This window comes from Epinephelus moara, chromosome 7, assembly GCF_006386435.1.
Source record: "Epinephelus moara isolate mb chromosome 7, YSFRI_EMoa_1.0, whole genome shotgun sequence".
Classification (NCBI taxonomy): Eukaryota; Metazoa; Chordata; class Actinopteri; order Perciformes; family Serranidae; genus Epinephelus; species Epinephelus moara.
In genome coordinates, this window is record NC_065512.1 from 3,880,180 (window position 1) to 3,904,808 (window position 24,629).

A 24,629-nucleotide genomic window follows, 5' to 3' on the forward strand; every position below is an offset into this window, starting at 1 on the left:
TATAGTATGTCGTCCAAAACATCATAAAAAAAGTCACAGTATAGTATGTCGTCCAAAACATCATAAAAAAGTCACAGTATAGTATGTCGTCCAAATTATCATAAAAAAGTCACAGTATAGTATGTCGTCCAAAACATCATAAAAAAGTCACAGTATAGCATGTCGTCCAAAATATCATAAAAAGGTCATGGTATGGTATCATGGCATGAAAAATATAAAGAAGTTATAGTCTGCAGTAAAAGTATCCTATAAAGGCATTTACACTAATTTTCATTCTTACTACAGTACCTTACACATGTTTCTAAACCATAGAGAGGTTTGTCATTATTAATAAATGACCAATAAACATCCTGACAAGCAAAACAATTCCCTTCATCATCATATCAGGCCACTAGGAGGAGACGTAGCTTAAAAGATTATTTCAATGCAGAAGCTGAAACTGAAATTTTCAGCTAAGTAATGACATTCTGAGCACAGCAAGCAATCCATACACCAGAACTGGTGGTAAACAAACGTTTATTTATCATATAGCACAACAGAGTATAAATAAGAACATTGTATAGTAACAGAAACTTTACAAAAGAAAACATGTGACAGCTTCTTTTCATAAAATAATCGATAACTGCACCTCAAATGCGACAGATGTCCAATAAATACATATATGTCTTATTTTAGCCCATTATCTACAAATAAAGGTCTGTGCTGATAACATGAATATGTAAATTTGACCTGGAAGGCAAGTGAAGGAGACAGATGATATAATAATGTGCAAAACACAACAAAAACTAAGTCCACAACAGATCCCTGAACCTCCAGGCTCTTCTATACATTTAGTCTCTAACTGGCTCTGATTAAATCCCCTTGGAAATTACCATTACTTGCAGCCTATTATGCTATACATATATCAAAGATCTTGACAGGTGAAAGCAACCGTTCTCAGATTCAGATTCAGATTCAGAATACTTTGGGGCTGTCACTAAGTGCTACAAAACATTCAAAGACCCTGCTCCATGTGAGCCGCCTGCCTGGTGGAGGATGGGGAGGAAAGATTAAAAAAGTGAAAGGAAGAGGGCCGATAGTGCCGAGCACCAGCTGCGAGGCAAAGGAAGAGTTAGTAACCATAGCCCTGGTGATAGCCGTCCTGGTAGCCGTGTTCGTATCCGTGCTGATGGTAGCCATAGCCGCCGTACTCGTCCTCAGGGCAGCGCATACCCAGTGACTGCTGGATGGCCATTTCTTGTCTGCGCAGCTGCATTGAGTCTACCAGGTCATAGATAATAGCCATGGACCACATGGGCGAAGGGTACCAGGACTTCACGTTGCCGTCCTTTCCTACCAGCAGCATGGAGAAGTATTCTGGGCTGATCTGGAAGTAGTTCCTCATGTCCTTCACCAGCATGCCAGACAGCCCTTCACGCTCGACAGTAGCGCTCCCTGGATTGAGCAGAGATTCAGGTTAGGAATGAAGTATTTAAGACAGACATTTTATTTTTAAAAGAGAAGTCCCAGCCATGTTTTCCTTGACTTGTTTGACATTTACTGTATCTCCACATGCTGAGCTCAAATGCCAAAAGCAGAAACCTGAACAACTTCAGTCGCTGGCAACAGCTCCACTTATGACTTGCGGCTTGCATAAGCCGGACTCCCATTTCTTTTTTCCCAGTAAAGTTTGTTTGTTTAAGAGTTCTCTTGGGCAACATCTACCAGGTCGCATGAAATGAAAGAAATAATTCATTTTTTATTCCCCTGCTGCAGCAGCAGCAGTACACATGGTTGTGCAGTTGGGAGGTTGTTGGAGAGCGTCCTCAATAATGGCAAATCTTTGAGGTTCCTCTGGAGACATGGTGAAATGATAGGAGGACCTTTGACACACTGGTCTGTGCAGAAGAGTTTAAGGAAAAACTGGGATTCTGGTTTTACTGAGGGAGATCTGGGACATTTTGACTTTTAGTATGAGGAAAGACAGCTGTTTTGAGGTGAAACCAACAGTAAAAGAAGGCACTATGTTCATAAATAGAGGTACTATTTATACTATGTCATGACTCCTAACAAAACAAAATGAGGGCAAACAGGTGAACTTGTTCTGGGCTTAAGTTCTGGGCTAAGATTAAACCAATGTCCAGTGCTCGTTATATATTTGGATTTGGCGATCCATTTATTCTCAATACAATATACACATACCCACCATAACACAGACAGGCAGTAGCATTGTCCATGTTCAGTGGTTATTCTATTAAGCAAATTGAACGGCAATACTTCATGCTTTCATGACACGGCTCCATAACACAGTCAAAAACGGTTTGCTTCCAGTTCCACACACCGTTTTTTTCCCCGTTAAAGGGTTTTTTTTGGGGGGGAGTTTTTCCTTATCTGCTGTGAGGGTCCAAAGGACAGAGGGATGTTGTATGCTGTAAAGCCCTGTGAGGCAAATTGTGATTTGTGATATTGGGCTTTATAAATAAAATTGATTGATTGAAACTGACACCTGATTTTCATTACCTATATGCAGCTTCACACATGAATGCGCCACCCTGTGTTCAGTTTCATAACTGCATGTGTATATTTATATTTACCTTGTTTAGATAAGGATAAAACAAACAAACACTATATTATGGCTCCAACATAATTCTTGTGTTACTGTGTGTCCGACCCACTAATAATTTTATATGACAAAGTTCTTACCGTTGATAGGATAGAGCTCCAAGACTCCGCCCATATCCGGTGCCTCTGTGCCGACCAACTTCAGAATGGCGATGTGCCTCAGACCTGTGTCACCATGGCAACGACAAACACAATAACAACACACATGAGAGACAAAAAATATGATACAGTAAAACTCAACTTCAAACAAGAACACTGGATCTTATTCACCAATCATTCTCAAGAGGAAATTTCTTCATGTCTCTTCTCCACCCTCTTGAGAGGTCTGAGGCATTCTTGACCTAATTCTGTCAACTTTTATTTTCAATTTCGTGGTGTGCACGCAGATCATGCCCTCTAGGACAATGGGATTCATAATTACAGAAACAGGTGTGAACAGTTCTGAGGTTAAAGAACATGTCATGAATCTGACGTAGACATTTCTAAAGACTTTTCTTAAGGATATATTTAAAAAACTTAGAAGACATTGGTGAATAAGGCCCACTGTGTCTGCAATATGTGGACAAACTATTTTGTATCCAGCAGTCCTGCTTATACAAGCTGATTTCACTGTGGTTGCTCATTACTGGAACCATCTAAGCGCTGGTTTCTAGGTAAAAGGAGGAGAACGTGGTGGTCCGCAGAGTCCTGCCAAAAAGCTGTTTCCTCTGAAGCGAGAAAGCCCACATTAAACACAGGAGAACGCAGGCTTCACTTGGTGGGAGCCAAGTGCTGAATACCAGGATCAAACCTCTCAGGCCTTCAGCCCAGTCAGCAGGACAGGCCTTTGTCTGGGCCAGGGAGAGAGGGAACAGGCCTGGGTGCCAGCCCAGCCAATAGCAACACATGAGGGGGGAAGTCCTCACAGACTGCCGTCTGCGTCTGCTGATAAGCAAGACAAGCTTTTTTTGTCTTCAGTCCTCTGACTCACTCATATGGAAAATCAGTGTACAGACATAGATACTGATGTCAGAGCATGTACTGCTTTTTAATAAGGCAGATTTAAACAAAAAACAAGTCATGGTGAGGTATGTCAAAAAAATATATAAAAAAGGCATAGTACAGTATGTACAGAAAATGTGAGAAAGTCATGGTATAGTATGCGGTAAACAAAATGTAAAAAAAATAGTATAGTATGGGACAATTTTTTTTTTAAATCATTGTATCGTAAGCAACCAAATACATTACAAAAAAGTCATAGTAAAGTATACGACTGAAAATACAGTTAAAAAGTCATAGTCTAGTGTGTGGTTGAAAATAGCAATGAAAAAAGTAACTGTATAATATGTGATAAAGAATCTCATAAAAAAAGTCATAATATAGTTTGCAATCAAAAATATAAAAGTCATAGTATAGTACGAGTTAAAAAAAACATAAATAAAATGACATTGTATGGTATGTCATAAAAGACATTATAAACTAGAATGACTGCCTTGGGGATGTACACCTCTGTGAACCATTCAAGTTTAGATCCAAGTCTATGAAAACATGCAATAATGGCCAAACAGAACATTATGATGTCACAGTGAAGTTGACCTTTAACTTTTTGAATATGAAGGGCTCTAGTTTCCCGGCGTGGCGCAGGGTGGCGAACCCCGCGCAGAGCTAGTTTCGAGCAGCGCAATCCGAGGCGCGCTCAGTTTGGTAGTTTGGCAGACCGAGGTGCACTGAGATGGGTGTGGCGGCGCAGCAGGGGGAGGTGTCGACAGATCCAGCTTGGCGCAGTGACAGTTTCGTGCCAAAAGGCTTAGCCGAAGGTGCGCTAAAAGCTCGCCAACTGAAACCAGGTCTACTGTCAGCGCAGGGGGAGCGCAGCTGGTAAGCCGAAGTTTGGCTGACCAGCAGACAGTGTGCACACGTCACCAAAACCTCACAGGCAGGTTTCCAGAATATCAGGCACATTAACGATGCAATAAATACCTAAAAACACTATTCAATGCAACTATCTGCAATCAGCACATAAATGTATCTCTATATCGACTGTCCCGTCACATCTGATGTCAGATCAAAGGGGATTGGCACCGTTTGGCACGTTTGGCACGCGTAATGGAAACCCAACCTGATTTGATTAACACAGCTGCAAACTAATGAGTTCACATCCCTCTCTGCCAACCACAAACAGCCACAGCATCAGATAGGGAGTATATATTCAGCATCTGTCATCTTAGAAAAGTCAAAAGAAAAGAAACAGAGTGAGACTGCGAGAGAGAAAGAGAGAGCACGCGCGCACGAGAGAAACGCAACATTGATTTACAATTGTGGTGACCTCCTCCCAGGCTACCTTTGCATCATCAGCCCGTGGAGGTCTGCTCACAGTTCCGTATATTCGGACACTGCAAGCTTGGACCTCAAACTTGGACCAAAACATCAGTTTCCTCCTGGGAGAAGTTTGGCCGTCTGACGCTGCTGCTCTCTTCTGCCATGGCGAATTGAGTAAACTCTCATTACGCCTTCGCGCAGCGCATTTAAGGGCGAGGAGAGGGGCTCATTTGATTGGTGAGAAGTGTGTAAAACCCACTCCACGCCTTCTCTCCTCCCTCTTTCCGACTTGCGCCGGTAGGAGGGACGGAGGTGGGATAGAGGAGTAGCTGCGCCAGGGCGCACGGTGTGTCAAACTTACAAAATCCGCCTGGCCACACCCAGTTGGCGAAGCGCAGGTGCGCTGCGCCTCTGCCGCGCCCGGTCTGCGAAACTAGAGCCCGATATGTCATCATATTGTCATTTTATCCTATGAGACATTTGTGTGAAATTCTGTCATAATTAGCATATAAAGTTATGGCCAAACATGCTTTGTGAGGTCACAGTAACCTTGATCTTTGAATACCAAATTCTAATCAGTTCATTGTCATGTCCAAGTTGTCGTTTGTGCCAAATTTGAGGAAATTCTTAAGTTAACAGAGTCATGAGAATGAGATGGACACAAAGTCACAGTGACCTTTGACCCTAAACATTTGATAACTTAATCCTTGGGCCCAAGTGGATGTTTGTGCCAAATTTGAATACATTTCCTCAAGGCGTTTTTGAGATACCACATTCACAAGATTAAGACGGATGAAAGGTCACAGTGACCTTGACCTTTGACCACCAAAAGGCATAAAAAGTCATAGTTGAGTATGCAATAAAGACGTAATTAAAAGTCATAGTTTAATTTTATCAAATATATAAAAAGTCAAAGTATAGTACGTCATATAAAATATCATATAAATGTCTGTATAGTATGTCATAAAATAGTCTATTATATATTCTGATTCAGAGTGACTTGAGAACGAGCAGCAGAGTCAGCTGACATCCCTAATTTATGCTCTACACATAAAAAAATCTTTTTATTACTAATAGTATCAATCATCATTAGATGAAGTCGTAAAATCTGTTTAAATGTTTGGTAATTTTCTTCTTGAAGTGTAATCATATGAATCAAATAACGGATAGTGCAAAAGTCAAACTCATAAATGTGACAAATAAATCTGTGCTCCTGACTATCTCACGCATTCTGCAAGAGTGTAAGGGAAAGAAGTAAGAGCCAGGGAGAAACGTCAGAAATCTTGAATTCCTATAAACAAAACGGGAACATGAGGTTCAAGTCGGGGAGAAACTCCAGATGACAGCATTTATTTGGTTTTCCAGAGAAGAGGAGTTCACTGTGTGCTATTTAAAGTTTACATTTATCTCACATAAATCAGTCAGACGCGCCAGGTTGCTGAGATTTACAGAGTTTAGATAAATGTCTCTTTTTGAGATATACAGTAATAACATTTAAGTAACTGTGGAAAAGTTGACTAGCTAGCAGAGGGAAAAGGCCGTCGTCAGGGAAGGAGAAGAGCTTGTTAGCCCCCAGATAAAACACACCAGCCGTTTGCCAGTTTTGTCATCTGGGATCCCTCTGCACATCCCTCTGTGCACACACACACACATGCACACACACACTGATAATATCTGGAGGGTTGCAGTAAACAAAAACATCCCGTGTAATCAACATCTTCATGTGACAAACATATTCATAAGTGGTCTAAGTAATACTCTGGCAGGCAGTGACAGAACACATGCCTGGGTTAAGCTAAGGTCACCAGAACATATCAGGCGTTCAGCTGAGAAGCACAAAGAAAAAAAAACAGATGAGAGATTATATTTCGCTCAATTGTAATCACTTGAATGTTCATCTACATTCTCTCTTCAGGTGGGTCTTTCCTGGGGGGTTAAGCTTTCTGTTTTGTTTGTTAGTTTGTTTCTGGCTGCAGCAACAGGAAATAGTTTGGAGCACAGAAAGAGTAGTCAGTATGAGCGGAGACACTCAGCACACAAACAAGAAGGGCAGAAAACAGCAGCATGGAATCCAAAGTCCTGACAGCACCAGTCAGACTAATGCAAGGTGCACTCATCAGCAGAAACGGCACCATAATGTCAAAATAAGAGCAAAACATAAACCACTTTAAAGAATTAGTTCACTCAAATTAAGTTTTGAGATCTTTTTCTCAAACATGTAGCCTACTAGGGATAGTTCAGTTTTTTCGGAAGTGGGTTGTATGGGGTACTCATCCATAGATAAGATTATCCATCTGTTGTATATTACAACCACTGGATGTCAGTCGGCACGCTCCAAGTTTGGAGAAGCAGGCCGGAGTCTGACATAGGAGCCAGGCAATCTACTGCTGTAGATGATGTCAGCAACACAAAGCTTTTTAGTCACCTAAAAAGAATTATTATCAGTTTAAGCGTACACTATATTTAGACTATTTTCACTGCTGTCAAACAGTGATTTCTGACAGAGATATTAAGCCCTTTTATCGCTCTCTTCAAGGCCAGACTTCGTTGAGACTTGGAATTAACGCCCTGTAGCTGTATGCCTCTGCAAACCCATCAAGTTGCAAAAACATGAATGCTTCACACACATCTTCCCCCAGGCAGCACAGAAGATCTACACAATTTCGAGATGGGCACCCAAGATTAGTGTCACCAATTCAATATCTGACCTTTGACCTTTTGGATATAAAATGTCATCACTTCATTATTTAATCCTGTTAGACATTTATGTGAAATTCTGTCATAATTAGTGGATGGATTCCTGAGTTATGGCCAAAAGCATGTTTTGTAGGATCACAGTGACCTTTGCCCTTCAACCACCAAATTGTGATCAGCTCATTCTTGTCTCCAAGTTGTCGTTTGTGGCAAATTTGAGGTATTTCCCTAAAGGCCTTCTCAAGTTAGCACAGTCACGAGAGTGTGATGGACACAAGGTAACAGTGACCTTCACCTTTTACCCCCAAATCTGATCAGTTTATCCTTAAGTCCAAGTGATCATTTCTGCCAAATTTGAAGAAATTTCCCCAAGGTGTTTTTGAGATATAACATTCACAAGAATTAGATGGAAAAAGGGTCACAGTGACCTTGACCTTCGACCATCAAAATCTAAATAGTTCATCCTTGAGTCCAAGTGGATCTTTGTGCCAAATCTGAAAAGTTTCTTCAAGGTGCTGTGGAGATACTATGTTCACTAAACTGCGATCGAAAAGGTCAAAGTGATCTTGACCTTTGATGACCAAATTCTAATCAGGTAATTGTTGACTGAGAGTTGGTATTTGTGCCAACTTTAAAGGAAATCCCTCAAGGTATTTTTGAGATATTGCCTTGCAAGAATGAGATGGATGCAAGGTCACAGTGACCTTGACTCTTGACCACTAAAATCTAATCAATTTATTGTTCAAGCGTTTTATGCAGAACATAATGATGTCACAGTAAAGTTAACCTATGACATGTTGGATATAAAATGTCATCACTTCATCATTTTATCCTATTAGACATTAGTGTGAAATGTTATCATAATTAGCATAAGACTTCTTGAGTTATTACCAAAGACATGTTTTGTTGGGTTCCAGTGACCTTGACTTTTGACCAGTTCATCCCTGAGTTCATGTGGATGTTGGTACTAAATGTGAAAAAAATCCTCTCATGGCGTTCTTGAGATAGTGCTTCACAAAAATGGGATGGACAACCAGAAAACATAATGCCATTGCCAGTGTATTGATTTTTTTTAGGTGGAACTTTAGGAGGCTAAAGTATGGTTTGTTGCTACCACCATCCACTGCAGTACATTGCTCATCTTCAGTGTCAGTACTCCTGCTGCTTCTTCAAAATGGGGATGTGCCGACAGACATCTCTTGTATGTAATACACTGACTGTAACTGTACACCGAGTTCAAAAAAACTATCCCTGCAAAGTTTCCAGACCTCAGGAAAGTGAGTTAAATGACCAGTCACAGGTCAGTGACGAGACAGGTTGATTTCGGGTGACTCACCGAGGTTGCAGGCCTGGCTGGTGAGGGCGTAGAGCTGCTGCTGGTAGGCCCACTCCTCGTCGTTGGGGGCGGAGATGATGAACAGGCGACGTCTCCAACGGAACCTGCAATCACAGAAAATTTCAGCCTGGATTTAAGTGGCACTTTGGTGCGGCAGTGAAAGCTCTGCGCTAAGACAAGGAGTTTGTGCTTGTACACCAACATGTTCCCATACTATTACTGCCAGAGGGTGACAACCCCGAATTATGGTCAAAAACCTGCCAGATCTCAGCGCTGTGATCTGAAACTAAAATTCTGGTCTCCATGGTAACAAAAGACAGCCTGTCTGGTTTAGACATCTCAGGAAAATATGTGACTGCAGTGATTCAGCCTCGAGGTACTTTTTGTTGTTACTTTTAATATCCATGGGAGACACACACACACACACATACACACAAACAGGCTGCCGTGCTCTGCCAGATGCTTCTTATAAACGCTGTAAATTATGGTCCAGCTGATTACTGAGCAAAGAAACAGCTGTTTGATGGGAGCGGAAACAGCCTGGTGAGACCACCCAATAATTCTGACGACCAACTCCTCAGCAAAACATTTAACTAAGAAAATATGTACGACAGCTTTATTAAAGCCCATTCCAATGAATAAATATCCATACACAGTGTGCCCTTTCAGGTGGCTGTTTTAATGCATGTTAAAATAAATATTACATGGTCATACTCTAAATACTTAAAGGGCAACTTTGATGTTTTTCAACCTGGACCCATTTCCCTATGTTTTGTGTCTAAGTAACTAAGGAGACAACTATTTTTGAAATTGACCCAGTGTTGAGCGAGATGCCTGCAGCCAGCACTGCGAAACGGACTGTAATGTAACCACTGGGGGCATTTGTGCACTGTCAATTTACAGTACGTCCACTAAAAGAGATTGTTTTTGCCACTGACAGGCTCAGACTGTTATTCTAAGCATCTGACAACATTTTGGAAAGGATCCCTACAGAGATAGACCTTTTTGTTAAAGAGAAAGATCCCTTGCCCCAGAAATCACTATCACCAAACCAACCAGACTCCATTTAAATGAACAGTGATTTTAGTGTGTATAGAGGCAGCATATGTTCACATCTAACTAATAAAGTAAACGTTTATTTCAACCAAACCAGAGTTGGTGACTGTTGGAACAGTGTAGAGAGTAGGGCTGCACGATATTGGGAAATATCCAGGTCAATTCACACACTTGTGAGTAAAGCATATAAGAGGAGAGGAGAGGGCTCCGTCTGATCTCTTCATAAAGTAAAGTTATATTATTTTGCGCGAGGGACTCTTCATATAATAACATAACAATCTACTATTTATGGTGTTATATGGTGAAACGTTTCACCTGAAAACGTGCTGACTTATATTGATATATTGTTATTATATAGTATATTGCACACACACAAACACACACACACACACACACACACACACACACAGGTAACCGAGCCCGGCCCAACCCGCAGCACGGCACTGTACACACAGTCAATGGAGCGGAGCCTGTGTTGTGTTCAGGCATTGTCACGTAAATAACAAATTCCAGCACTTGAATAGGCCGTTTATTCTTTATTCCACTTGTTTTGTTGGTCAGTGATTAAAACGGAAGTGAGTTTTACTCGCATCACTCTGCAATTTATTCGTGCAGGCTTAATTTAATTAGGGCAAGCCACATTGCAAGCCCCACGATGTAAATATTGCACACATGTGCATCGTGATGGCGATGCTTAAAAGATATATCGTTCAGGCCTAGAAGAGAGACAAACTGAAACTTTTTTTGTAAGTTTTATTTTGTTTCTGTTGACTTTGAATTAAGCGTGGTTTACAATGATAGAATTGCTGTTTATTTAAATGGAGACTGGTGAGTTTGTCGAAAGTGATATGGGGCTGTTTCTGGTTAAACAAGAAGGACCGTACCCTTTTTAGGAAAGGGTTTATCTCTGTAGGGATCCTTTCATAACGTTGTGATGAACTTAACTTAAACCTGTGTTAATTTAGTTAACAAAAATTATGACAAAAAATATTAATCAATGACCTAAATCAACAATGTTTCATTTTCGTTGACGAGACAGGACGAATGTTAGCGGTGGACTATCAGACATGCAAAGTGAGAGGAGAGAACCGAATGATTATCTTATGAAGCGTTAATTAGAAACCCGAGAACAACCGTGCTTGCAATGATCTTCTAATCCCATATGAACAGTATGAGACTGGGGTGCCAACAGGCTGTAAACTGCAGGGATGTTTCACTACCCTGTAAAACACTCACAGTGGAGCAGCATCAGCTGTTGGTGCGAATTGTGAGCTGTTATTCAGCAGTAAATAAGCAGCCGTGTGTGTCTGACTGTGTATGGTGGAGCTGCTAAATGGATTTGTGGAGTTAGCTGCAGTGTGACTGCAGTCTGATTCACCATGGACGTTACTGATGGTGCACAAATGCAACAAGTGGTTACGTTAGAGCCTGTTTCACAGCTGCAGCCCTCTAGCTCAATACTGGACCAATTTTAAAAACAGTGGTGTCCATTAGTCACTTAGACACAAAAACATGGATCCAGGTTGAAAATATCAAAGTCTCCCTTTATGGGGCTTTTTATGGTTTTGGGGAAGTTGCAATCAAGCAAAAACTTATATTACATCAACATAACAATGCTCACGTGCAGAAAGCCAAGTTTGTAAAGTCATGGTTTTCTCAGAAAAGCATGTGTATGAGTCCACAAAGCTGTGGCGTTAGACGTCCACATACTTTGGGCCATGTGGTGTATTTAAAAATGTAGAAAAAAGTTACCTGGAGAGGAAGTTCTCCAACGATCTGGGCTTGTCCTCTTTCTTACAGACGACCCCGTCTCTCTTCTGCTGCTCCATCTCTCGGATGCGGGAGGAGAAGGTGTCGATGTAGTCGAACACAGCCTTCATGGCGATGGGAACCTCGTAGGATTGCTGAGAAAAGAACATCAACAAGAACCAGTTATACACTCCCAAAGATCAATTCCAAGATGTGGTGAAGCCACAGGATAAATAAATCAATATGCTTGTGAAAAGAAATCTGCAAATGACACGGAGGATATGAAAATAGAGTTTCAATGCTCTAAACAATGGTGAAACTGTTTCCAATAGAGTGATGGAGTGAAGTTTTGGAACATGTTGGTCGATGTGCGGTCGCCTTTTTCCACATCACAAACATTCTTCATAATAACTTCTGGGAAGCAGCACAAGGCGTATCGGTTAAACATAACACAGCATACCAGTTAATTTACGAAATACTAAACAATCTCAGCATGAATATGTAACACAGCCACACACACACTCTCACACCTTCCTTGGGATATGCTGAATCTGCCGCACGGCTCGTTCTAACTCTTTCACACCTCCCTCCGCTCGCTCCCTCTGCCACTTTCTGTCTCATACCCACACCCACATCCTTGTGCACTCACAGACTGCCCTGTCTCTGCCTCTGTCAGCAGAGAGGTGAACACTGGCCTCTTTGATGAGTCGGTCCAAAAACAGCCTGGTGATTTACCCTGGCATGCACACACACATACACACACACAGGTGTGGGGCAAATGTCATGTAGTGTGAATTAAAACAGTGTTTTAGTGAAGGCAGCATGCTGGCAGTGCGAGGACAGGTCAGTCCACCTTCAAAGAGAAACACAAGATGAAAGTTTTTGGGGAGGAGGGTGGTGAACCTGTAAACACAGAGCGGAGGCCAACAGGACAGCGGAGCCACGAATAAAACAGGAACACGGCTAATTTATGGGAATTAACCAGAACAACATCTAAAAGAGTACAAGTATTTTAACTTAGAGGGAAAGTTTGACTCAAGTCATATTCAGATAGTTAAAATATAACGGCTTGTTCAAATTCAGGATCCTTTAAAAGATGTGGTCCATAAAAGAATGAGGGCTGGGGAGCATCAGACAATTATGTTCTCCAAGTTTAAGGGAAAAGCTGGAGGAGCCTTTGAAATTAGGCAGACCTCAACATATTCTGAGCAGGGGCTGCTACCCGGCCAACATTTGTATGCCGGGCCCAGGTGGGTAGAAAATGGGCTGAAAAATGGGTCCTATATGGGATTGTCCATGGGTTCCATAGCGGCCCCGTGTCACTTCCCACATGGCTTTCATGCAGGGTTACACTGGGTGTTAGATGGGCCTGAACTGGGCAACATACGCAAGACCCATCTCGGTCCCAGCTTTAAATTCTATGTGGGGACTACATGGCTGAAATATGGGCTGTAAATGGGTTTGCCCCAGGGTCTGATGTCGGCCCCATGCCACTGGCCCACAAAGTTTCGCAGGGTTACACTTGATGGACAAACATCTGGACAAACATCTGTCGAACCTGTGCAGCAGTACAAATACCTCGGTACTGTCATTGATAGCAAGCTGTGCTTTGAGCCCCAAGTTCATGTTGTATGTAAGAAAGCACATCAGCGCATGCACTTTTATCGCAAGCTTCGCACTTTTAATGTTGACACCACTTTTATGAAAATGCTTTATGCCTTTTATTGAATCTGTTCTTACGTTTTCATTTATCTGCTGGAACGGGTCACTTTATTTTAAACAAAAAAACTCGGCTGCAAGGCATTGTGAAGGTGTGCAGCAAAATTGCTGGAGCACCCTTAAATGACTTCCATGACCTGTATCAGGTCAGGTGCATGAAAAAAGCTAAATGTATCCTGGCTGACCCAAGCCATCCACTAAGGGACAATTTTGAGCTGCTACCATCAGGGCGCAGATATAATCTCCCCTGATGCAAAACAAATTGGTTAAAAAGTCATTTATTAAATAGCTGCTAAATGTACTTGTGTATTCTTTTATGGTTGTTTATTTATTTGTTGTGATAATTGTTGTTTTTGTTTTAACTGCTGGCTCTAACACAAATTGACCCTCCGGGATAATAAAAATTCCTTGAACCTTGAACGATACCCAAGTGGGCTCAAAGTAAGATGCCCATTTCCGGCCCATACTCACTTGGTACCCAGGTAGCTCCAGCACAACGCTGGAAGCCTCCTCCTGGCTCCTGGAAGCCATGGGAGGATTTGTTGGGTCTCGTTCACCGAGAATGGCAGGTGAACAGGACTTTTTCTCGATGTTGCATTGGTTAAAATGAATAGATTTCTGTCAGAAAGGGCTTTCTTGAGGAAGCGTACAAGGAAAACTTCTCCCATATGCACGATCAACCCTCTTTGCTCCTTGTCCTTGCTATGCAGTTTTATATTTAAAAAAAGGTGGCTAAAGTGAAGATAAGGGTAATGGGAAGGGTTAAATCTTGTTACTTATAAAGTGAATAACGTCTTCATGTGTTATGAATTATGACTTTCTACACTTGGTCTCATTTATTCATTACAGTGTAGCACTGTAAAAGGGTCAGATAGCCGCATTGGTGGGTTTCTCTGGCGGGCGTGCTTTATAGGGGCAGGTCCTGCATGCTACAAACAGAATGTGTCCGAGGCTCTACACGTCTCACATACTCTGTCTAAAAGGACTGTGGAGGATCTATAGAGAGCGAGGCCTTACCTTGACTCTCATGTCAGAATCGGTGAGGACCATGTAGAAGTCATCATGTGTCATGCTGAACTCTTTCCTCAGCTCTGTGATCAGATCCTGGTTCACCAGGTCCTCCTGACGAAGGCCCTTCATAGGTTTGTCATTTTCTGGAAAAAGAAACAGTGGGACAGATATCGTGAGATAGCTTATATTTGTTTTCTCACACTATTTGATTGTGAGGGTTAATTAATGGAGCCGTATTTCAATTGTTTTTTTGTGGAGAAAAGGATTGTGTTCCACAGCATACTCACTAGAACCAGTGGAACCTAAACATAAGAACATATAAGATACGGTAACTTCTGACATGTCAGCTTTACTTTTGTTTACCAACCATGATAACATCCCAACAGATGGTATTGTTTTTTTATCTTGTGAGTCTGTGTGTGTGTGTCATCATGGTAAAATGTGAGTATTTTGCCAGGTGTTCACGAGGGCTGTTCCCTGAAAGCTAAAGACTCAAATCATCAGTCAGAGACCCCTCAGTTCACTAACATTTTTCAAGCAGCAACTTTTCTGGCCATTATTCAACGATATATCTCAGGACCAGACCAAATACCGAATTGGTGACTCTAATTTTTGGTGTTCACCCTGAAACTGTGCTGATTGTATAGATCCTCTGTGCTGCCAGGGGGAAAGAAAGGTGTATGTGAAGCATTCATGTTTCACAAACATAAATGTAAACTATGAGTGCAACTCAATACGTGGTGGCGAACAACCACAAGGAATAGTTCTAGTTTACCCTTTATTTAAATAAAAAAGTCCCATTGAGATACAATATCTCTTGTGCCAGGGAGCCCTGATGATGGGAGGGGAAATATATTAAAAAAAGGTTCAAATGAAAATACAAAAAAGGGCAGATGACATCACAAAACAACCCAAAACACCGCAATAAACACAAGACACCCAGTAATCAGGGGGAGAATCATGGCAAATAATGGCACTTGTTAAAAGCAACAACACTGCTCCATAAAAACTGATTTTAAAGTACTTTTAAACATGTCAAGACTAGAGAGGGTAAAGTTTCCAAGTCTAGTGTGCCTGCAGCTGGATATGCTGCTGCAGAGTGAAAAATGTAAATCTGACAAATGTTTTGTTCATGAGACTGTCACATCTGACGAATAAAAGCTCTTACACAACTAAAGGAAAATCACATTACTGTCAGATCTTAATGCAAAATGATGTACAGTTGTGATGATAAGCTTTCCCATCAAATAAACCATAATAAAGCAAACACAATGTGAGTCCGCAGCTCTGAAACATGAGGAGTAAAATGTGTTTTCCATTGCTAAACTCAAAACAAAGTGCCTTTGAAAAAAAATGTGTCTGACATGACAGTGAAGTGGACTCTGCAGAATGCAAACAGGCAGAGTGAATCAGGGACAGACTCCACAGAGCAGCTTTTATTCACTGAGATCTGGCTCCGAAATCTACTGTAGCTGGCCTTTATACAGACCAAAGCAAAAGCCTTTAATCACCACTCCCTCCGTGCATGTGTGCATGACACACACACACACACACACACACACACACACACACACACACACACACACACACACACACACACACACCACAGAATAGTGTTTTTTGGTCGCTGGTCCATCCTCTCTGTGCCATGTAATGTGTATGAGCAATTAAACCAGGAAAACCCCGGCACATGTTGGAGACAGTCGACACAGACTGAACACACAGACATGCTGTCCACCAACCAACCAACTTAAAACTCTATGAGGTCACCCTGAACTGAGGGAGGGGCTACACTGAAAGGACTAGTTGTTTGTATACAGTACGTGCTCACACACACACTACTACACACACACACTACTACACACACTGACCTTCTGGCCGGTAAGTGGAACAAAACTGTAACCGAGTCCGACCATGGGTGGGGGCGGGTGACGTCACCTCGGTGCTTTTTCCAGCATTCCATCTGGATAAAACCTCGTTGTCATGTGGAGTGACAGACTCATAAAGTTTTACAAAGTGGGTTTGCATGTCCTGAAGTTAACACACACTAACCCAAGCCTCGGGTTTGGGACGGCTATAAACTTTCTCAAAGTACGAGGGGCCGCCAAGCACAAATGACACAGCGCATTTCATAAAAACAGCAGTGGTTTTGTTCCTTTTGAACAAGTAGCTGGAGGCTGCTTCATAAAAAGGACATTTTATTAAAAAAGCGGTCATAATTGCACCGAGTGAATGTGTGTGAAATGGGTTAACTGTCTCCAGCTTACGCATCAGCTCCAGGGGAGGCAGACTTGCCCCCTTGTTTAGGATGATACACAAGGAGGGTATGTACTCTGACACATACAGACCCCTGTACTGTAACAGCTCATCTAATTTCCTACAGAAAGACCCACACACTCCTATTTCATCACTAAGAATGCAATGAAAGTGTGACCTTTCAAAGTGATATAAAAGTACTGTTACCACAGGGTTACATGCAAATTAACGTCAGACCACAGAAGTCAAGATCATAGGAGTCAGATGTCAGCTCTGTCTATTATCACCTGCACAGAGAGACACACAATACTGTGGCTTTGGCAGAGCGAACGTACAGTCTGAATGTTATACTTGGAGCAGAGATCGCTGCCGAAAGCATCTAGTTTGACATCATGCGAGAAAGGTAAAACAAGGACAGGCCAGCAGACGTGGCCTCTTCTGATCTCCACTCCTTAGTACGGAGAACATTTTCTCAATAACATTTCCCCTGAACTTACTGTAGCTTTTACACATCGAGTGAAAATGTGACTGAAGAACAGCAATGTTCACAGGTCATTGAGGACTTGAGTCATTGACAAAATACAATTACCGCCTCTCATTTGTATGCCTCCGCAAACCAGTCAAGTGGCAGTTTGCATCCATGTCTGTGAAAACATGGATGGATTCCCCCAGCAGCACAGAAGAGTTATACAATCAGCACAGTTTGAACACCCAAGATTAGAGTCACAAATTCATCAATTCAATTATATAACCAAATCTCTCCCCTTCTGTTCCTGAGTAATGACATTGAATAATGGCCAAAAGAAGTGTTTTTGCAGAACATTATGTCACAGTGAAGTTGACCTTTGACCTTTTGGATATACAATGTCATCACTTTATCATTTTATCCTGTTAGACACTTGTGTGAAATTTTGTAATAATTACTGTATGAATTCTTGAGTCTTGGCCAAAAACGTATGATCATCAGTTCATTCCTGAGTCCAAGTTGACATTTGTGCCAAAAAATTCCCTTAAGGTGTTCTTAAGATATCACGTTCATGAGAATTTGATGGATGCGATCCAGTGACCTCGACCTTTGACCACCATTTTCTGATTCTTTGTGCCAAAAGGTGTTTTTGAGATATTGTGTTCACAACAATAAGTCTGATGCAAGGTCACAGTGGCCTTTGACCACCAAAATCTTACCTGTTCAAGTTCAAGTGAATGTTTGTGCCAAATTTGAAAAAAAAAAAAAATCCCTCTGAGAGTTCTTGAGATATCAGTCACAAGAATGAGACAGATGAGATCACGGTCACCTTGACCTTTGATCACCAAATCTAAATTAGTTCATAGTTGAGTTCAAGTGAATGTTTGTGCCAATTTTGAAAAAAATCCCTCTGAGTGTTCTTGAGATATCAATCACAAGAATGAGACAGATGAGATCATGATCACCTTGACCTTTGATCATCAAATCTGAATTAGTTCATAGTTGAGTTTAAGTGAACCTTTGTGCCAATTTTGAAAAAAATCCCTCTGAGAGTTCTTGAGATATCAGTCACAAGAATGAGAAAGATGAGATCATGATCACCTTGACCTTTGATCACCAAATCTGAATTAGTTCATTGTTGAGTTTAAGTGAATGTTTGTGCCAAATTTGAAAAAAAAATCCCTCTGAGTGTTCTTGAGATATCAATCACAAGAATGAGAAAGATGAGATCATGATCACCTTGACCTTTGATCACCAAATCTAAATTAGTTCATAGTTGAGTTTAAGTGAATGTTTGTGCCAAATTTGAAAAAAATCCCTCTGAGTGTTCTTGAGATATCAATCACAAGAATGAGACAGATGAGATCATGATCACCTTGACCTTTGATCACCAAATCTGAATTAGTTCATTGTTGAGTTTAAGTGAATGTTTGTGCCAAATTTGAAAAAAATCCCTCTGAGTGTTCTTGAGATATCAATCACAAGAATGAGACAGATGAGATCATGATCACCTTGACCTTTGATCACCAAATCTGAATTAGTTCATTGTTGAGTTTAAGTGAATGTTTGTGCCAAATTTGAAAAAAATCCCTCTGAGTGTTCTTGAGATATCAATCACAAGAATGAGACAGATGAGATCATGATCACCTTGACCTTTGATCACCAAATCTGAATTAGTTCATTGTTGAGTTTAAGTGAATGTTTGTGCCAAATTTGAAAAAGATCCCTCTGAGTGTTCTTGAGATATCAATCACAAGAATGAGAAAGATGAGATCATGATCACCTTGACCTTTGATCACCAAATCTAAATTAGTTCATAGTTGAGTTTAAGTGAATGTTTGTGCCAAATTTGAAAAAAATCCCTCTGAGTGTTCTTGAGATATCAATCACAAGAATGAGACAGATGAGATCATGGTCACCTTGACCTTTGATCACCAAATCTGAATTAGTTCATTGTTGAGTTTAAGTGAATGTTTGTGCCAAATTTGAAAAAGATCCCTCTGAGTGTTCTTGAGATATCAATCACAAGAATGAGAAAGATGAGATCATGATCACCTTGACCTTTGATCACCAAATCTAAATTAGTTCATAGTTGAGTTTAAGTGAATGTTTGTGCCAAATTTGAAAAAAATCCCTCTGAGTGTTCTTGAGATATCAATCACAAGAATGAGACAGATGAGATCATGGTCACCTTGACCTTTGATCACCAAATCTGAATTAGTTCATTGTTGAGTTTAAGTGAATGTTTGTGCCAAATTTGAAAAAGATCCCTCTGAGTGTTCTTGAGATATCAATCACAAGAATGAGAAAGATGAGATCATGATCACCTTGACCTTTGATCACCAAATCTAAATTAGTTCATAGTTGAGTTTAAGTGAATGTTTGTGCCAAATTTGAAAAAAATCCCTCTGAGTGTTCTTGAGATATCAGTCACAAGAATGAGACAGATGAGATCATGGTCACCTTGACCTTTGATCACCAAATCTGAATTAGTTCATTGTTGAGTTTAAGTGAATGTTTGTGCCAAATTTGAAAAAGATCCCTCTGAGTGTTCTTGAGATATCAATCACAAGAATGAGAAAGATGAGATCATGATCACCTTGACCTTTGATCACCAAATCTAAATTAGTTCATAGTTGAGTTTAAGTGAATGTTTGTGCCAAATTTGAAAAAAATCCCTCTGAGTGTTCTTGAGATATCAGTCACAAGAATGAGACAGATGAGATCATGGTCACCTTGACCTTTGATCACCAAATCTGAATTAGTTCATTGTTGAGTTTAAGTGAATGTTTGTGCCAAATTTGAAAAAGATCCCTCTGAGTGTTCTTGAGATATCAATCACAAGAATGAGAAAGATGAGATCATGATCACCTTGACCTTTGATCACCAAATCTAAATTAGTTCATAGTTGAGTTTAAGTGAATGTTTGTGCCAAATTTGAAAAAAATCCCTCTGAGTGTTCTTGAGATATCAGTCACAAGAATGAGACAGATGAGATCATGGTCACCTTGACCTTTGATCACCAAATCTGAATTAGTTCATTGTTGAGTTTAAGTGAATGTTTGTGCCAAATTTGAAAAAGATCCCTCTGAGTGTTCTTGAGATATCAATCACAAGAATGAGAAAGATGAAATCATGATCACCTTGACCTTTGATCACCAAATCTAAATTAGTTCATAGTTGAGTTTAAGTGAATGTTTGTGCCAAATTTGAAAAAAATCCCCCTGATTGTTCTTGAGATATCAGTCACAAGAATGAGACAGATGAGATCATGGTCACCTTGACCTTTGACCACCAAATCTGAATTAGTTCATTTTTGAGTTTTGTGCCAAATTGGAAGGAATTGAAGTATCATGTTCAGGAGAGTGGGACGGATGGCTCTTCTAGACGTTAGAAACGTTATTGGATCATATGGGTCAAACACCAGTAGTGAAACGAATCATTTTGTAGGACGTCTCTTTCACGATATAAGTCTATGGGTATAAGCCTTTTTTGCCAGCATCACGTAACGGATCCACAAGTTGTAATTCCACATTTGGCCACTTTGTCAAGACTGGCGCTGTTCCAGTGGGTTTGGCCCTGCTATTTCTGTGACCAGGCCTGTCTGGAAACAGTAGAAAAGTGTGTGTCTTCTGGAACTGCTAAATGCTTTCTGGATATTAATTTAGGTCCTATAACAAATATGCAAAATGTGCTGCTTGTTTCCTGTAGGTATTAGAGGATCAAGCTACCAATAAAGATGACAAAAAGGACACACAAAATCAACTGTCCATTGGCATGAAGACTAATTGCGTGATGTCCTTACCCTAATATTCATTTATGTAACACTGATCAATCTGCACAAAGACAGTCAGTTGCTATATTTACAATATTTTGATACTTTCTGAGAGTTTCAGTTCTGAATGTGATTTTTACATTTTGGTTGAGATGAGGAGAAAAGAGTTGAGTGCTCACAAATCTAAACAACAGCTTTCTTCATTAAAATGTGAAAAACATCCACTGAGATTTCAGATTCTCATAAACAGTTATTCTGGGTAGGTGCATGACTCAGAAACTGCAACAAGCGCTGACAGCCCAGCGGAGGATGCATTTGCCCAACCAGATGGAAGGGTTGGATGAGTTAACGCTGGTGTCTGAGAGAACTGCCAATCATCTCCTCTGCACAGTTACAAACAAATGGCTGCTTTTAAACCTTCACAGAACACAACAAGAGAAGTGAAACTGTATGCTAGTTACCCAGCTGGTAGTGGTCGATCTTCATGGTGGAGTTGGTCAGAGAGCCAAAGATAGTGATGATGGAGACTTTCCTGATGGCCATTTCACACACAGACTCCAGGTACTCGTCCCTCTGCTGAGCATACATACTGTTCTCCTCACTGGGGGATGTAATCAGCTGCAGGGAAGGAGAGAGGTTAGAGTGTCATGTATATACAATGAAACCACGCACACACACAGATATACACACACTGTACACGCCCACACATACACAGTGTGCTGCAGAGGTGATGTTTACATGAACCTGCAGGCAGAGGATTGGGCCTGCCTGCAACACTGCTGTGATAAGAATCTATAATGGCTGCAAAGCGGAGACGCAGAGTCTGTTAGCACACAGCTGTGCAGCCTGTCAGATCGCTGCTCCACATACTTTATGCCTGTTCAGATTACAAACCACTTCAGTGTGATCATAAAGCAGTGACATTATAGAAACTAAATGGGGAAACGAGGGGATGATTTGCAGCCCCAAAGCACAGAGGTGTTTACCGATTTGTTGACCGGTAAAAATGAATCAACAATAGATTACTTCTCCAGATGTTGAGATCTTTTGGCGTTCAGAACTTCCAGAACTTTCCAGTACTGTGTTTTGGAAAACAAACTCCCTCTTATTGGAGTTGGAATATACTGTAGATCACCTCCTCCTGCTCCACAATTCATGTTGGCTCAAAACTTTGAAGCCAGTTAAAAGAAAAGCAGAATCCAAGACAAAGTAATTTTGTGAAGTATTTATGATTGCGAAATTTAATGGTTTCACCAGACATTGCTGTTGGATCGCAGCGCTAATTAGCTTGTTAACTTGTCTTATTGTGAAAAGATGATTTTTATTACTGATGCAGAAAACTCAATGATGAAAATGTACTTTACAGGAAGAGTTCAACAATCTGGGAAATATGCTTAATTTGAGAGTTATATAAGAGAGCTAATACCAAAGTCCTACCTAGGTACATGAAATGAAGCTACAGCCAGCTGCCAGTTAGCTTAGCTTAGCATAAAGACTGGAATCAGAGGGAAACTGCAAATAATCAACACGTCAAATCTTAAATGTTTTATCCACATGAAAACTGAGAGGTAAAAATGACACATTGTGGTTTCATGGACAGTTATGTGCTGAACTATTTCTCGGCTGAGCACAGTGACTTCTTGATGTCACAGTTGGTTGCCTGGGAGGAAGTGGCTGTGGTTGGCAAGATCTAACTTGTTAATTTGTGAGCTTTAGGGCAGTGGTTCCCAACTGGTTCAGCCACAGGGTCCACACAGTAATATATTCACTGCATACTTGCGTTTGGCCATGTCGTCGCGCTAGTTTGCTGTCTTTGTAAAGATGCTGTCCATTTGTCAATCACTCTACAGCAGGAAATGACACTTCAAAATAAAAGCTATGTGCAAGAAATTCACTGTACGTAAAAATAAAGTGTGTTTTTTACAAACTTGACATGTTCGCAAGTCACTTGTGGTCCATTCAGAATGGACCCGCGATCCACTTTTGGACTGCGACCCACCAGTTGGGAACCACTGCTTTAGGGCAAGGTCACACGAGTGAATGCAGGTGAGTGAGCACCACCTGCAAGACAATTTCTGTGCTGAATGTGACGCATGCAGAACTCTAGCGTGCTACTTGCATGCTTGTCTCCCGACCATGGACTGTATAAAATAATGGATAAAGCTATTGTGATGTCAGTCACTGGGTTGTAGTTTGTCGAGTTCGGCATTTTGGCCATCACCATCTTGAATTTTTTAAGCCAGAGGTGACCATATTTGGAAGTTGGGGGTGGATCTGACTGAAAAGCCGAAGACATTATCGGCAGACAGCCTGTCAATCAAAGGAGCCCCAACCTTAATTAGGCATAACTTTAAGCCTCATTAAAATGTTAACGGTTAAATTATGTAAAAATTCACCCCCGTACAGTTGTTATAAACGGGGAAATTCGGCAATGTTAATTTCCAACCATGTACTTTAAAGTTCATGTTCTTTTTAAGCTCTGTATGCTAAGCTAAGCTAACTAGCAGCTGGCTGTAGTTTGTATTAAAGCGACAAGAGAGTGGTATCAATTTTCTTACCTAACTCTTAGCAAGACAGCTAATAAGTACACTTCCCAAAATATCAACCTACACCCTCACAGCTGCGTATGTACTGGGAGTCGGTAGATCAGTGCAGTTTAATACTGCACCTGAGCACTAATATTTCCTTCTGACCGAAGCCTGAAACCGAACAGTTGCCAGGCGAGTGAGGCAGTGGGCCTCTCGTGAACTGTGAGTTATGTCATGCTCTCACCAGCAGCCGCCTCCTGTTCTCAAAGTAGTCTAGGAAGGAGGCCAGAGATCCCTTTGGAGGGGGCGTTGGCTTCTTAGTGGGTTTCGGGTAGTCCTCTTTCTCAGGGTACTTTGACAGCTTCTTTCCATTTTTCTTTCCCCCAATCTTCCCTGCCTTTCCACCTCTCCTCTCCCCTTTCTTGGCAGCCTTGTCAGCCTTTTTCTTCTTCTTGTCATGCTTATCGTGCTTGCCCTTGACCTTCTTGGTGGGACTGATGTCGGTGAAGGTTTCTGTCTCCTCAGGATCACTGACTGTTGGCTTGCTTGGTTCATACTTGTCCTCGTACTCATTAGTCAACACCTGCACAGATAAAACCACGTTATTAACTGATAAATTAACTGTCCACAAATTTTATGTTGATACATTTCCATCACAGACTGAAATAACATGATAATGCTTTAGCCTATAGCTAGTTCCAAAGAACATAGAGTTCCCTGACGAAAAAGAAAAATCCTCTTGTGCACCCAAAGTGAAGCAACAGTAGTTAATTTGGCAGTCAGCATCACCAGTAAAACCCACACATCCATTAGAGTTAGCAGTTCAATTTAAGAGGCCCATTCCTGAGCCATATAAACTCTATTACTAAGCAAATAAGACAAAGGATCCTTCTTTACACACTTTACCAGGGCTGAATAGATGAAGAAAAGTCTGATCCCCACAGAAACTTCATCAACACACAATCTGAAGACTCCCGGTTGTACGCCTCTGCGAGCCAGTCAAGTTGCAGTTACAGTTTATATTCATGTCAGTGAAAACATGGATGCTTCACACACAGAAGATCTATACAATCAGCACAGTTTCAAGATTAGAGTCACCAATTCAGTATCTGACCAAATGTCTCCCCTTCTGTTCCTGAG

The 24,629-nt window shown here is 41.1% G+C and overlaps 1 protein-coding gene across 1 annotated transcript in view; it reads right to left on the bottom strand.

The window, feature by feature from the left end:
• Window positions 1-507: 507 nt before the first annotated feature.
• Window positions 508-24,629, bottom strand: part of ccdc80 (coiled-coil domain containing 80) — a 28,428-nt gene continuing 4,306 nt past the window's right edge. Inside the window, exons 4-10 of the mRNA XM_050049413.1 lie at window positions 23,734-24,072; window positions 21,423-21,579; window positions 14,471-14,607; window positions 11,738-11,889; window positions 8,930-9,033; window positions 2,683-2,766; window positions 508-1,434 (exon numbers count right to left, since the gene is read on the bottom strand). Coding sequence (XP_049905370.1) covers window positions 1,112-1,434; window positions 2,683-2,766; window positions 8,930-9,033; window positions 11,738-11,889; window positions 14,471-14,607; window positions 21,423-21,579; window positions 23,734-24,072 — 1,296 coding nt within the window. The 3' untranslated portion in view covers window positions 508-1,111. The remainder of the gene's footprint in view (window positions 1,435-2,682; window positions 2,767-8,929; window positions 9,034-11,737; window positions 11,890-14,470; window positions 14,608-21,422; window positions 21,580-23,733; window positions 24,073-24,629) is intronic.